Source organism: Salmo salar, chromosome ssa23 (genome assembly GCF_905237065.1).
Source record: "Salmo salar chromosome ssa23, Ssal_v3.1, whole genome shotgun sequence".
Lineage (NCBI taxonomy): Eukaryota > Metazoa > Chordata > Actinopteri > Salmoniformes > Salmonidae > Salmo > Salmo salar.
In genome coordinates, this window is record NC_059464.1 from 5,152,944 (window position 1) to 5,169,592 (window position 16,649).

Sequence of the window (16,649 nt, forward strand, 5' to 3'; positions counted from 1 at the left end):
GTTTAAATTGTGCAATATTTAAGAGTCTGATAGCAGCAGTTGTGATGCGTGTGTGTGTAGCATGAGTGAGTGAGTGAGTGAGTTAGTGAGTGAGTGAGTGAGTGAGTATCTGTGTGCTAAGGTGCGGAAAGTCAGTGCAGGTGGTCAGTCCAGCTCAAGTGTTCAGCAGTCTGATGGCTTGTAGATAGAAAGTGTCACTGAGCACGTTGGTATCAGACCTCATGCTCTGATGCCGCTTGTGGCTGGGGTGTGTGGGGTCCTTGATGATGCTGCGGGCATCCTCAGGCCAACAAGCTCAGTCTCACGTCAGAATTCATAAATGTTTATCAAATGTCAAATTTCGAAGTTGTTCCAAAAGACCTATTTCTAAGTGTTTAAGTTAAAGCATTAACTCCACATTTTTAAGGCTAGGGTTAAGTTTAGGCATAAACTCCAAATGGTTGAGGTAAGGGTTTAAAGTTTGGGATAGGCTTAAAACAAAAATAACTTTATCGCTGGATTCGAACATGCAACCTTTTCTACATAGAAAGATGCCTATCGTTGTCTTTCTTCCCCCTCGATCTTCTCTCATCGCTGCAACTCCCCAACTGGCTCGGGAGAGGCAAAGATGGAATCACGCGTCCTCCGAAACATGACCCGCCTAACCGCGCTCCTTAACACCCGCCAGCTTAACCCGGAAGCCAGCCACACCAATGTGTCGGAGGAAATACCGTTCACATTTCATAGCCTTCATGTTCCCGTTCAATACTAATTGAAACTCTTATTGTATTCAAAAGGTTCTTCTGGCCTTGATGACACCAAGAAGATCTACAACTACCACACTCAAGAGCCAGAAGAATTTCAGAGAACTTCTTTGCTGCAAGATGGAGGATCCTGGGACGAGTCCTTGAGGTTGCCCCAGAGAAAGCAGAGACCATTGTGAAGGTCTGCATGGCCGTTCACAATTACATTTGCAGCACAGACACTACAGACATTGACAACAGTCATCAACACAGTAGATTTTGTTACAGCCTTATTCTAAAACGTATTAAATCATTTTTCCCTCATCACACACAATACCACATAATGACAAAGCAAAAACAGGTTGACATTTTTTCAAATGTATTAAAAATTAAAAAAAATGAATTATTACATATTATTAAGTATTCACCTTTGGTAGCGAGTGCAGCCTCGAGTATTCTTGGGGATGACGCTACAAGCTTGGTACACCTGTATTTCGGGAGTTTCTCCCATTCTTCTCTGCGGATCCTCTCAAGCTCTCAGGTTGAATGGGGAGCGTTGCTGCACAGCTATTTCCAGGTCTCTCCAGAGATGTTAGATCAGGTTCAAGTCTGGGCTCTGGCTGGGCCACTCAAGGACATTCAGAGACTTGTCCCGAAACCACTCCTGCGTTGTCTTGGCTGTGTGCTTAGAGTCATTGTCCTGTTGGAAGGGGAACATTCGCTCCCAGTCTGAGGTCCTGAGCACTCTGGAGCAGGTTTTCATCAAGGATCTCTCTGAATTTTGCTCCGTTCATCTTTCCCTTGATCCTGACCAGTCTCCCAGTCCCTACCGCTGAGGAGTGGATTCCATTTGGTCACTACCATAAAGGCCTGATTGGTGGAGTGGTGCAAAGATGGTTGTCCTTCTGGAGTTCCCACAGAGGAACTCTAGACCGCTGTCAGAGTGACCATCGGGTTATTGGTCACCTCCCTGACCAATGCCCTTCTCCCCCGATTGCTCAGTTTGGCCGGGCGGCCAGCTCTAGGAAGAGTCTTGGTGGTTCCAAACTTCTTCCATTTAAGAATGATGGAGGCCACTGTGATCTTGGGGACCTTCAATACTGCAGAAATGTGTTGGTACCGTTCCCCAGATTTGTGCCTCGACACAATCCTGTATTAAAGCTCTACGGACAATTCAACCTCATGGCTTGTTTTTTTGCTCTGACATGCACTGTCAACTGTGGGACCTTATATAGACAGCTGTGTTTCCAAATCATGTCCAAACAACTGTATTTACCGCTGGTGGACTCCAACTTGTAGAAACATCAAGGATGATCAATGGAAACCGGAAGCACCCAAGCTAAATTTCGAGTCTGACAGAATACTTATGTAAATAAGGTATCTTTTTTTTATTTTATATACTGCTGAAAAAAATAAAGGGAACACTTAAACAACACAATGTAACTCCAAGTCAATCACACTTCTGTGAAATCAAACTGTCCACTTAGGAAGCAACACTGATTGACAATAAATGTCACATGCTGTTGTGCAAATGGAATAGACAACAGGTGGAAATTATAGGCAATAAGCAAGACACCCCCAATAAAGGAGTGGTTCTGCAGGTGATGACCACAGACCACTTCTCAGTTCCTATGCTTCCTGGCTGATGTTTTGGTCACTTTTGAATGCTGGCGGTGCTTTCACTCTAGTGGTAGCATGAGACGGAGTCTACAACCCACACAAGTGGCTCAGGTAGTGCAGCTCATCCAGGATAGCACATCAATGCGAGCTGTGGCAAGAAGGTTTGCTGTGTGTCAGCGTAGTGTCCAGAGCATGGAGGCGCTACCAGGAGACAGGCCAGTACATCAGGAGACGTGGAGGAGGCCGTAGGAGGGCAACAACCCAGCAGCAGGACCGCTACCTCCGTCTTTGTGCAAGGAGGAACAGGAGGAGCACTGCCAGAGCCCTGCAAAATGACCTCCAGCAGGCCACAAATGTGCATGTGTCTGCTCAAACGGTCAGAAACAGACTCCATGAGGGTGGTATGAGGGCCCGACGTCCACAGGTGGGGGTTGTGCTTACAGCCCAACACCGTGCAGGACGTTTGGCATTTGCCAGAGAACACCAAGATTGGCAAATTCGCCACTGGCGCCCTGTGCTCTTCACAGATGAAAGCAGGTTCACACTGAGCACATGTGACAGACGTGACAGAGTCTGGAGACGCCGTGGAGAACGTTCTGCTGCCTGCAACATCCTCCAGCATGACCGGTTTGGCGGTGGGTCAGTCATGGTGTGGGGTGGCATTTCTTTGGGGGGCCGCACAGCCCTCCATGTGCTCACCAGAGGTAGCCTGACTGCCATTAGGTACCGAGATGAGATCCTCAGACCCCTTGTGAGACCATATGCTGGTGCGGTTGGCCCTGGGTTCTTCCTAATGCAAGACAATGCTAGACCTCATGTGGCTGGAGTGTGTCAGCAGTTCCTGCAAGAGGAAGGCATTGATGCTATGGACTGGCCCGCCCGTTCCCCAGACCTGAATCCAATTGAGCACATCTGGGACATCATGTCTCGCTCCATCCACCAACGCCACGTTGCACCACAGACTGTCCAGGAGTTGGGACTGTCCAGGTCTGGGAGGAGATCCCTCAAAAGACCATCCGCCACCTCATCAGGAGCATGCCCAGGCGTTGTAGGGAGGTCATACAGGCACGTGGAGGCCACACACACACTACTGAGCCTCATTTTGACTTGTTTTAAGGACATTACATCAAAGTTGGATCAGCCTGTAGTGTGGTTTTCCACTTTAATTTTGAGTGTGACTCCAAATCCAGACCTCCATGGGTTGATAAATAGGATTTCCACTGATTATTTTTGTGTGATTTTGTTGTCAGCACATTCAACTATGTAAAGAAAAAAGTATTTAATAATATAATTTATTTCATTCAGATCTAGGATGTGTTGTTTAAGTGTTCCCTTTATTTTTTTGAGCAGTGTACATTTACTAAAATTGTGATTAAATGAAGACGTCATACCGTAAAACTTAAATTAATAGCCTGGGCGTTTATTTGCTTAAAATCCCAGAACACAACAGGAGCTGAAAAGAGACAGGCTTCTATGAGTCAGGCTTCTATTTCTTTAATTTTGAACTGATATGCAGCCAGGACACTTCAATTGTAAAGTACCTCAATAACAAACAATATTGTTGCTTTGATCACATCAGAAGATCTCCTCGCAATCTCCAAAATACAACAGCCACAGGACGACTTTGTTTGGACCTCGTAAAAGGACCATTCGCCGAAACTGAAGACATAGCTAGCTAACGACCTCTTTTTCCACGTGGAAAAAAAAGTGGACAGAGACTGGCTAGCTACGTTAGCTAGCTCGGATTTTCTACAAGGAATCTGCCTCCCGAAAAAAAGCTTCTCCCAAGTGGGTGTGATACCTACTGCCGTTGCCTGCTGCACTGCTGCTTAGATTCCACCTGGCGATCTGTTCACCATCTGCCCTGGCCTGTCTCCCCCTGTCTGGTACAGGTACCCCCGCCACACTCCGCCCTCTCTCTAAGCTTTCACTTGCCTCCAGAACACATGCACTGCTGGGGCGAGTGACTCTGAACTTAAAATGATTAGCCCCAAGTCGTTATATTTTTATTGTGCTTTATGTCATTTGCCTCATGACTCCTGCGTGCTTTGTTGACTATGAACTTGCTTGTTTACCCAACCGTGGGACAGACTGTTTGTTACCACACTCGGGAATCTGACTCTCTATTGGTTACACGGACCCTTGGTCTCCCATCTAATTCTAACCACCTCTGCCGGCTTTGTATTCATGTTACCTGATGCAATTGCTGTACAATATGATCTTGTTTCCATCTAATGCACATTCAAATGTCATAAATCAACAATGCAGAGCTCTCCCTGTCCTCTGCCGTGTCCTGATTGTATTACTGCTGATGATGTCTGGAAATGTGCATGTACACCCTGGCCCATCTACTGTTGCTAGCCCCAATTCTGACTTGTACTCTGATATCTGATTCACTGATTTCTGCTCTCGTAAAAGCCAGAAAACGTTTCTGCATGTTAACACTAGAAGCGTATTACCTAAAATCAATCAATTGAAAGTGTGGGTTCACAGCTCAAATCCAGATGTGTTGGTCATTACTGAGACGTGGTTAAGAAAGAGTCTTTTGAACACTGATGTTAACCTTTCTGGTTATAACCTTTTTCAGCAAGACAGATCTTCCAAAGGTGATGGAGTGGCAATCTTTACCAAGGAACACCTTCAGTGCTCAGTTGTCTCCACTAAGTCTGTACCCAAACAATTTGATTTGCTGGTTTTAAGCATTAACTTTGAAATAGCTCTTTGTTGACTGTTGCTGGGTGTTATCATCCACCATCAGTAGGTACCCTACCTGCCCTAAGCTTTCTCCTGGCACCTTATACTTGTCCTGCTAGGTGACCTAAATTGGGACATGCTTAAACCACCTGACCAAGTCCTAAAGCAACTCCCTAAATATGATGTAAACCTCGCCACCACTGGACTCTGGAGCAGGGGAAACTTGTTCTCTGGAGTGATGAATCACGCTTCACCATCTGGCAGTCCAACGGACTAATCTGGGTTTGGCAGATGCCAGGAGAACGCTACCTGCCCAAATGCATAGCGCCAACTGTAAAGTTAGGTGGAGGAGGAATAATGTTCTGGGGCTGTTTTTCATGGTCCGGCCTAGGCCCCTTAGTTCCAGTGAAGGAAAATCTCAACGCTACAGCATACAATGACATTCTAGACAATTCTGTGCTTCCAACTTTGTGGCAACATTTTAGGAAAGGCCCTTTCCTGTTTCAGCATGACAATGCCTCTGTGCACAAAGCGAGGTCCATACAAAAATGGTTTGTCGAGATCGGTGTGGAAGAACTTGACTGGCCTGCACAGAGCCCTCACCTCAACCCCATCGAACACCTTTGGGATGAATTGGAATGCCGACTGCGAGCTAGGCCTAAATCACCCAACATCAGTGCCCAACCTCAGTAATGCTCTTCGGCTGAATGGAAGCAAGTCCCCGTAGCAATGTTCCAACATCAAGTGTAAAGCCTTCCCAGAAAAGTGGCGGCTGTTATAGCAGCAATGGGGGGGGGGGACCAACTCCATATTAATGCCCATGATTTTGGAATGAGATATTCGACGAGCAGGTGTCCACTTGTGGCCATGTACTGGATCTGACTTCAAAAGATTACTACATAACAACTGTTCTCCTCTCTCAGCTACCAGCCCTAGAAAGAGAACAGGGAACTCCCCATGGTAACAGACATGTAGGCTAATAATAGGCAGCGGCACTAGGCAGCACAGTGTGACTAAGTGGTCTACTCTGCTGACCAAGGTTACCATACTGTCCCATCAGCAAAAGGAGAAAAAAAAAATAAAAATACATACAGACCTAGGCCTACCTCTAGCCTTCCTACGGTCATTCTACAGGCATGTGGCGAAGACGCACTACTAAGCCCCATTTGTGAATCCGATGCCATTAAACGTAAGCTACATTCGATTTTATAAAGGACTTTATTAATTTGGACTTCTGATAAATAGAATTCAAATAATGAATGAAGCCCTTATTAAATGAAATATAGCCCACATTTAATGACATCGGATTGACAAATGGGGTTACACTAGGTGTAATCTCTTGTAGACAGATGCACATAACATAACTGGTATAATAGCAGCTGTCAGACTGTGGGATGCGATGACTAACGAGTAACTTGGTTATTTATTTTATCATTTTTAAAATAATGTTTTATTTGGACAAATCACGAGTTTGCAGGTTTTAGCATCTTTCGATTTTGGGGGGGATATTTGACCCATAGACTTGCAAAGAGAGGGGGTGGCCCTCCTCGTTCAGCTTCTGTTTTCTAGTATATTTTCTGACATGTCTATCCTAGAAATTAATGAAGCATCTGAGCAATTACACAAGATTTTAGTTCTGGGTATCTGAGATTCCTGCCATTTCAGACCGCATTATTTCTGCCTCATGTTTGTTCATGTTTCCCCAAATTAAAACTTAATTTCTGTTAAATCTACACTCCATTTAATCTTACAATAATCGCTAGCGTTACATTTAATTCCCGTTACTTGCAACATTGTAGAAATGTCTTAAATATAGGTACGATATATCGTTGTTTTTTTGTTTTCTTACTTTTTACACCCTTTTTCTCCCTAATTTCGTGGTATCCAATTGGTAGTTACAGTCTTGTCTCATCGCCGCAACTCCCGTACGGACTCGGGAGAGGCGAAGGTCGAGAGCCGAAGGTCAAGAGCCGTGCGTCCTCCGAAACACAACCCAACCAAGCCGCACTGCTTCTTGAACACAATGCCCACTTAACCCGGAAGCCAGCCGCACCAATGCGTTGGAGGAAACACCGTACACCTGGCGACCGTGTCAGCGTGCATTGCGCTAGGAGTCGCTAGAGCGCGATGGGACAAGAACATCCCTGCCGGCCAAACCCTCCCCTAACCCGGACTACGCTGGGCCAATTGTGCGCCGTCCCATGGGTCTCCCGGTCGCTGCCGGCAGCGACAGAACCTGGACTCGAACCAGGATCTCTAGCGGCACAGCCAGCACTGCGATGCAGTGCCTTAGACCACTGCGCCACTCGGGAGGCCCACAATACATTATTGCATTTAATTTACCATTTCCTCTCCTCTGAGATGTTTAAAGTACACTGGAGCTCCTCGTCTGTGTCAAATGGACGATAAGCCTACCTTTTAAAATTACAAGTGCACGCTAATTGTGAATTAAAGTTCCTTTATGGATGGGTTATGATTGTCTGCTTTAGACTATTATTATACAATGTAATTACAAATTGAATACCAGTTTGGTTATTTAAATGTCATTTTGACAGTGGTATATCCCAGGGAAGGGCTACAAGAATATACCCACCTGTTTCATCTTTCTTTGGCAGTTCGATCTTGGCAATTGTGAGCCGAGGCTGACAAGGCTCCAAACTAAGTCTTTATTGAATAGACAGGTTTGCCTGCTCCAATGCATGTTCTTTTCATTGAAGAGTTATATAGCCTTTTGAAAAGTATGTCAAAATAAATAGGGATTATTTTGAAAATATTGCCAAAAGCTCTCTGGACCACTATCATCTGTTGTACAAACACAACCTCTGCATGTCCTGCAACATTTCCACACTTAATTAAAAGAATTGGAGGCCACTTACACTTCAGTGTTGTGACGCAAAAATTCTAGCAAAATGCATCGAATTAAACAGATATTGTCGGATATTATTAATCTTAAATCAGACAGTTTTTTAATGGATGATACATTGGAGATAATAAGACTGGTAACAATAGAACACTATGAAAAATCTGGGAAACCAAGCATGGTATTCATAGCTAACTTTGAAAAGGCTTTAGATGAGGTATGACTGGAATTTATACATAAATGCTTAGAATATTTACATTTTGGGGAATATCATATACAGTGGGTTAAGGTTATGTATAGTAACTAACCCTGCCTAGGTGTAAAATAGTAAATAATGGCTACTTCTCAGAAACTATCAAGAGGAGTAAAACAAGGTTGTCCACTATCGGCATATCTATTTATTATGGCCATCAAAATGATAGCTCTTAAAATCAGAACGAACAATAATATCAAGGGGCTAGAAATTGTATTTGGAATGGCAAGCCAGACAAAATGAAACGGGCCTATTTAAAAAACATCACCACTAAAACCTTCTGTGATATCGTCAACTAGTTGGAAGTGAAACTTCTTCCATTATGAACAATAGTAACATGAAGAGGCTGAACTATGAGGAGAACTACTTCTGCATTTAGGCTATTAGCTGTGAAAACATGGCCGTTTATGATATAGATTTGATTTCCAATAATTTTATCAAATTAATTGTCTTTAGCCATATGAAGACAGTGGGTAGATAGATGCAAGGTGCTTTTGGCAGCGTACCTAACACATGTTCAGCGTACCTAAGGCATGCTATGGCTGGGCTGTGGTGAGAGTAATAGAGGAAGTTTCAAACAGCTAGGCCAAAGCCTGTCCATTATGACTCAGAAAGAACACTATGTGATACCACACACAAAAACACACACACACACACACACACACACACACGACAAACATGTCACGAGGAACCGAGTCTAAAGCACACAGTGGAGCTCAGCATCACCATAGCAACCTAATACCTCAATACAGGCCTATAGTAAGTATACATTTCATGCTCCCACACAATCCATCAATCTGAATTGAATAATATCTTAAAACAAGACAATCTATTTCATTCATAAGCAGCGTAGAAGAAACATATCATTCCACACATCCCCATAGACTAGAACCCAGGCCAATTTTAAAGGAAAGGGGAAATCAATAAAAATTGGAAGTTTGGTCGAGTCCCTGTTTTGATATCTGAAACCCATTTTTCTAAAACAACAACCTGTCAAAATCACAAGATTCCATTTGCAACAAATATATCTCTCTGGATCTCCTGTGAGCCTAACAACCTCTCCTAATGCCTGGCCATTCATCCACATCATAACCCACTTCCTGTACCCTACAACTCTCCTGTCCAATGAGGAGGTAGTACTCGGCTGTAGCAGCACACTTATCCAATGAGGTATAAGAATTTGGTTGTTCCATGGGAGCTGAGGGGAGTGTAATGTAGATGTGAGCTCCTGAGAGTCTGGCTCCGGATACGAGTCTGACCCTGGATCATTGAGCGAGAGAAGCCAGTTATTTCAGTATAGGCCCAAGGTTTATGAGTTTGGTTTTAAATCTAATATCTTCGTTAGGTCCAAGGATAAGTTTCCCTCTTTATTCTGGTCAGCTCAGCAGCTGCACCACTGAACCATCCACAGAACACCTCTTTAATGTCAGGACTGAGGGGGAAAACGAGAGAGCTGGTATATGTACAACAACTGTTTTTACCTGATATTCAACTTAAGGGTGGACATTGGATATCAATGTGAAATATAGGTTGTTTTGTTTCCCATAGGCTACTCAGAGAAGTTAGAACCGTTCTTTGTTGGTCGGAATCATTCCCTGGTTATTCTAAGCACTTTGTGTTTTCTGTTCGACTGGTGGAATGTTTGACAATCACAAATATAAAGAACAGCTGATGCTGGCTGCTCATGGCCTGGACTCAGCGGTTCCCAAAACAGTCTCTGTTGGGAGTCGCTGCTGGAACCTGGGTTGTTGTGGTTTAAAAAATGTTTTAGAATGATCTATTTGGTGAGTCACAAGAAAATGAAAAAGGGTAGATCTGGATCATAATGCAAAAACTCATAAAACAACTACTCCCTTAACTTTCCCTCATCCCCTGTGAGTGATAGTGAAATAAGACTCCAAACACTGGAATCTATGCTCCCAACCAAGTGTGATTTTGTTAGTCAACATTCCAACCTTTAACCTATCCTTAGATCTTCACCAGGTGTCAGTCTGTTAACTGTTGGAAGCCTGTTATATCGGTGAAACAGTCTGGTAGTGTTGGGCCACGCCTAATAACACCACCTCCACTGTAGCCTAGGGCTTACTGTACCAAGGTGGACTCTGACTAATGCCATGTCTGGTGAGAATGTGACTCTCACTAATGTCTGTTATCTGCAGTCTAAGAGTTTCCTAGTATTTAACCTAATATTCACAGCTTTTATAAACAAAAACGTTTCTGTTTCTAAAGTGTCTTGATAGTATTGTCTAGCCGTGTGTATGATACTAACTAGGCAGAGGGGAAAAAAACATGATATTCAGATCTGTCCATTTCTCTCTCTCCATCCAGGGCAAATCAATAAGGATTTGTGGTGTAACACAAACATGCTCATGTTATTTTACCAACCTTCATTTTCAGATGTTGGGCATGCAATCTGTAGTACCAAATCAAACGTCCTTTCGGGAATCTCGCTGTAATAAAAACGAGATTATGACTTTAGCTAGGGGCAAAATAAACGTGTGTACAAACATAATTTATGGTATGCAACAATTGCTAACTAGCTACATCAACAATATATGCAACATAGCTAACTATAAATCGTAGCAATAAATCATTATGAAACATTTCATATAAAGGAATCATCTGTCGAGTTCGCTCTGTGAGCTAGCCAGACATCAAAGCAATTGGATTCTCGCGTGATTAATTTGATGGTCAAGAAATAACTTGATGATAGCTAGAGGTAGCTGACATTCGTGGTGAAATGCCTTGTACCTAAAAGTCTGTATTGATACCAGATGATATCGTTTACTTTAGGACCGTTAAATACTAGAATATAGGTGAGCTTTGTCTTAGGCTAACAGGCTACTTAATTTAGCAACTTCATGAAGATGTATGGCTAGCCTTTAGCAGGCTTGCTAATTGGTCAACTAGCGCGAGACAGCATTAGACTGACCCAAATGCTAGCTCATGCCAGACAGCCAGCTAAATAATTCCATTATTAACTATAGGTATGTCAAATTACGCCACGCGTTGTTCTACAATTCACACACATTTAATAACGATCCATAAAACAGTGTTACGTATAATCTATATAAGTAAATAAACTCGCCTCTTACTTTATTCTGCTGTCCATGGTTTACAACATCGCGACAGATCGCGCCACCGGCTTTACTCTTCGAGACCAAGCTTGCGTTCTGAAGCAGCGTGAGATCCGTAACTTGTTCAACCTTTCTATTTGATCCCTGCCGATAGTACAGGCACACTTCAAATATGTATGGTATCTAGTAGCGATGTGTCTTCCTTGTTCCTGATCTGTGCAGCTGGCCGTTTCAGTACCACAGTATTCCTCATCGCTAGATGGGATGCAGTTTATGTCAAATATACGTCAAAAGTTGATTTATTTTAGCCTACCCTTTTCCTAACCTTGACCTAATTATCCTAACCTGTGACATTAATTATCGTAACCAGCTGTGGGAATTCTCCTAACCTACGAAAAGGACATTCTTGTCAATTCTGACAGAAACTGTACCCAGTCTAGGCAAAAAATCCACGGTATTGCCACAACAAATAACACCAGGAAGTGGTTGTCAAAAATGTAGTGACGTCACATCGTTTGATAAACCCTTTGGATGTCTCCCCCAAATCCTCAGAACAGGAGTGGTTTCATCATGTCTCCCTCTTGACTAAATCTGATCTCCCTATTATCCAATCCAAGATGGCATAGCAGTCAGATGTCCTTTGTCCTCGTCTTGTCGTGTCCCGTGTGTGTATGCGAAGAAAACATGTGTGTATATATATATATATATATATTTTCTTCGCATATATTTTATGCTAGCTTCTGTTGTGGATTTCAGATTTGAGGTAAATAATACTTAAAATTTAAAATGTACATTTAAAATTGGTGAGGCGGGTTGCAGGAGAGTGTTTTGAAGTTGAGTTTTTAGAAAAAAATATCTAAAAATATATGTGAAGAAAATATGTGTATATATATATATATATAAATATATATATATACACATATTTTCTTCGCATATATTTTTAGATATTTTTTTCTAAAAACTCAACTCAACATTTTACATTTTAAGTATTATTTACCTCAAATCTGAAATCCACAACAGAAGCTTGCCAGTTCACTAGCTAACGTTAGAATTCAGCTAACCACGGTTGGCGGTCATCAGCTATCCCTTAGCTCGAAAAGCTATCGCCAGTTTTGTACAACGCGACTCAGACCAGAGCACACCGGACCTATTTTCTCTCCATATCCCCGGATTTCTACCGCAAGCTCTGGACATTTACACCTGGATCTTGCAGCTAGCAAGCTGCTATCTGAGTGACTATTGGCTAACGTCGGTCCCGGAGCTAACATCAATTATTCGGGAGCTAGCCAGCTGAAGAGTTCCATCAGCCACTCCTGGGCTACAATCACCTATCCGGACCAGTTTTACTGCCGATGCGGAGCCCCATCGGGCCTTCACGACTGGACTACCGACGTTATCCGCCCGAGGGAGTTATCCAACTGGCCCCTCCGTCGCGACGTAACCTGAACGCCCATCTGCGGCCAGCTAATCGTTAGCTGTCTTATCGGCTGCTATCTGAATAGGTCTATCGGCCAATTTTCTTGGGCCACTATAACTATAACTATTTTGCCAATTGGATTGGTCCCCTCTACCACACGGAACCCCACTAATCTACCGACGGAAACGCACACGAGGTGGCTAATAACATCTTCTACCAACTTGCTACCCATGGCCCGGCTAGCTGTCTGAATCGCCGTGACCGCAACCGACCTCACTACTCACTGGACCCTTTTGATCACTTGGCTAAGCATGCCTCTCCTTAATGTCAATATGCATTGTCCATTGCTGTTCTGGTTAGTGTTTATTGGCTTATTTCACTGTAGAGCCTCTAGCCCTGTTCATTATACCTTATCCAATCTCTCAGTTTTACCACCCACACATGCGATGACATCACCTGGTTTCAATGATGTTTCTAGAGACAATATATCTCTCATCATCACTCAATGCCTAGGTTTACCTCCACTGTATTCACATCCTACCATACCTTTGTCTGTACATTATACCTTGAAGCTATTTTATCGCCCCCAGAAACCTGCTCCTTTTACTCTCTGTTCCGGATGTCCTAGACGACCAATTATCATAGCTTTTAGCCGTACCCTTATCCTACTCCTCCTCTGTTCCTCTGGCGATGTAGAGGTGAATCCAGGCCCTGCAGTGCCTAGCTCCACTCCTATTCCCCAGGCGCTCTCTTTTGATGACTTCTGTAACCGTAATAGCCTTGGTTTCATGCATGTTAATATTAGAACCCTCCTCCCTAAGTTTGTTTTATTCACTGCTTTAGCACACTCTGCCAACCCGGATGCCCTAGCCGTGTCTGAATCCTGGCTTAGGAAGACCACCAAAAACTCTGAAATCTCCATCCCTAACTGCAACATTTTCAGACAAGATAGAACGGCCAAAGGGGGCGGTGTTGCAATCTACTGCAGAGATAGCCTGCAGAGTTCTGTCCTACTATCCAGGTCTGTACCCAAACAATTTGAACTTTTTTTAAAAAAATCCACGTCTCTAAAAACAAGTCTCTCACCGTTGCTGCCTGCTATAGACCACCCTCTGCCCCCAGCTGTGCTCTGGACACCATATGTGAACTGATTGCCCCCCATCTATCTTCAGAGCTCGTGCTGCTAGGTGACCTAAACTGGGACATGGTTAACACCCCAGCCATCCTACAATCTAAGCTTGATGCCCTCAATCTCACAGAAATGATCAATGAACCTACCAGGTACCACCCCAAAGCCGTAAACACAGGCACCCTCATAAATATCATCCTAACCAACTTGCCCTCTAAATACACCTCTGCTGTTTTCAATCAAGATCTCAGCGATCACTGCCTCATTGCCTGCATCCGTAATGGGTCAGCGGTCAAACGACCTCCACTCATCACTGTCAAACGCTCCCTGAAACACTTCAGCGAGCAGGCCTTTCTAATCGACCTGGCCCGGGTACCCTGGAAGGATATTGACCTCATCCCTTCAGTAGAGGATGCTTGGTTATTTATTTTTTTAAATGCCTTCCTCACCATCTTAAATAAGCATGCCCCATTCAAGAAATTTAGAACCAGGAACAGATATAGCCCTTGGTTCTCTCCAGACCTGACTGCCATTAACCAACACAAAAACATCCTGTGGCATTCTGCATTAGCATCGAACAGCCCTCGTGATATGCAACTTTTCAGGGAAGTTAGAAACCAATATACACAGGCAGTTAGAAAAGCCAAGGCTAGGTTTTTCAATCAGAAATTTGCTTCCTGCAACACAAACTCAAAAAAGTAATTGGAGAATAAGAGCACCTCCTCCCAGCTGCACTGAAGATAGGAAACTCTGTCACCACCGATAAATCCACTATAATTGAGAATTTCAATAAGCATTTTTCTACGGCTGGCCATGCTTTCCACCTGGCTACCCCTACCCCGGTCAACAGCACTGCACCCCCCACAGCAACTCGCCCAAGCCTTCCCCATTTCTCCTTCTCCCAAATCCAGTCAGCTGATGTTTCTGAATGAGCTGCAAGATCTGGACCCCTAGAAATCAGCCGGGCTAGACAATCTGGACCCTTTCTTTCTAAAATTATCTGCCGAAATTGTTGCAACCCCTATTACTAGCCTGTTCAACCTCTCCTTCGTGTCGTCTGAGATTCCCAAAGATTGGAAAACAGCTGCGGTCATCCCCCTCTTCAAAGGGGGGTACACTCTTGACCTATATCTATCCTACCCTGCCTCTCTAAAGTCTTCGAAAGCCAAGTCAACAAACAGATTACCGACCATTTCGAATCCCACCGCACCTTCTCCGCTATGCAATCTGGTTTCAGAGCTGGTCATGGGTGCACCTCAGCCACGCTCAAGGTCCTAAGCGATATCTTAACCGCCATCAATAAGAAACAATACTGTGCAGCCGTATTCATTGACCTGGCCAAGGCTTTCGACTCTGTCAATCACCACATCCTCATCGGCAGACTCAACAGCCTTGGTTTCTCAAATGATTGCCTTGCCTAGTTCACCAACTACTTCTAGTTGATAGAGTTCAGTGTGTCAAATCGGAGGGCCTGTTGTCCGGGCCTCTGGCAGTCTCTATGGGGGTGCCACAGGGTTCAAGTCTTGGGCCGACTCTTTTCTCTGTATACATCAATGCTGTCGCTCTTGCTGCTGGTGAGTCTCTGATCCACCTCTACGCAGACGACATCATTCTGTATACTTCTGGCCCTTCTTTGGACACTGTGTTAACTACCCTCCAGACGAGCTTCAATGCCATACAACTCTCCTTCCGTGGCCTCCAACTGCTCTTAAATACAAGTAAAACTAAATGCATGCTCTTCAACCGATCGCTGCCTGCACCTGCCCGCCCGTCCAGCATCACTACTCTGGATGGTTCTGACTTAGAATATGTGGACAACTACAAATATCTAGCGGTCTGGTTAGACTGTAAACTCTCCTTCCAGACTCACTTCAAACATCTCCAATCCAAAGTTAAATCTAGAATCGGCTTCCTATTTTGCAACAAAGCATCTTTCACTCATGCTGCCAAACATACCCTCGTAAAACTGACCATCCTACCGATCCTCGACTTCGGCGATGTCATTTACAAAATAGCCTCCAATACCCTACTCAATAAATTGGATGCAGTCTATCACAGTGCCATCTGTTTTGTCACCAAAGCCCCATATACTACCCACCACTGCGACCTGTACGCTCTCGTTGGCTGGCCCTCGCTTCATACTCGTCGCCAAACCCACTGGCTCCAGGTCATCTACAAGACCCTGCTAGATAAAGTTCCCCCTTATCTCAGCTCGCTGGTCACCATAGCAGCACCCACCTGTAGGACGCGCTCCAGCAGGTATATCTCTCTGGTCACCCCCAAAGCCAATTCCTCCTTTGGCCACCTCTCCTTACAGTTCTCTGCTGCCAATGACTGGAACAAACTACAAAAATCTCTGAAACTGGAAACACTTATCTCCCTCACTAGCTTTAAGCACCAGCTGTCAGAGCAGCTCACAGATTACTGCACCTGTACATAGCCCATCTATAATTTAGCCCAAACAACTACCTCTTCCCCTACTGTATTTATTTATTTATTTATTTTGCTCCTTTGCACCGCATTATTTCTATTTCTACTTTGCACTATCTTCCACTGCAAATCTACCATTCCAGTGTTTTACTTGCTATATTATATTTACTTCGCCACCATGGCCTTTTTTGCCTTTACCTCCCTTATCTCACCTCATTTGCTCACTTTGTATATAGACTTATTTTTCTACTATATTATTGACTGTGTGTTTGTTTTACTCCATGTGTAACTCTGTGTTGTTGTATGTGTCAAACTGCTTGCTTTATCTTGGCCAGGTCGCAATTGTAAATGAGAACTGGTTCTCAACTTGCCTACCTGGTTAAATAAAGGTGAAATAAATAAAAAATAAATACAAATTATGTTGTTTCATAGTAAATGTTTAGTATT

At 43.9% G+C, this 16,649-nt stretch overlaps 1 protein-coding gene across 3 annotated transcripts in view; it reads right to left on the reverse strand.

The window, feature by feature from the left end:
* The window catches only part of LOC106583933 (DENN domain-containing protein 1B), a 203,209-nt gene extending 191,493 nt beyond the window's left edge, over positions 1-11,716 (reverse strand). For 2 of the 3 annotated variants that reach the window (XM_045706032.1, XM_014168622.2), the window contains exons 1-2: positions 11,245-11,716; positions 10,535-10,599 (exon numbers count right to left, since the gene is read on the reverse strand). In XM_045706032.1, coding sequence (XP_045561988.1) covers positions 10,535-10,599; positions 11,245-11,261 — 82 coding nt within the window. In that variant the 5' untranslated portion in view covers positions 11,262-11,716. The remainder of the gene's footprint in view (positions 1-10,534; positions 10,600-11,244) is intronic. The other variant, XM_045706033.1, reaches the window with a different exon arrangement.
* Between the last annotated feature and the right edge of the window lie 4,933 nt (positions 11,717-16,649).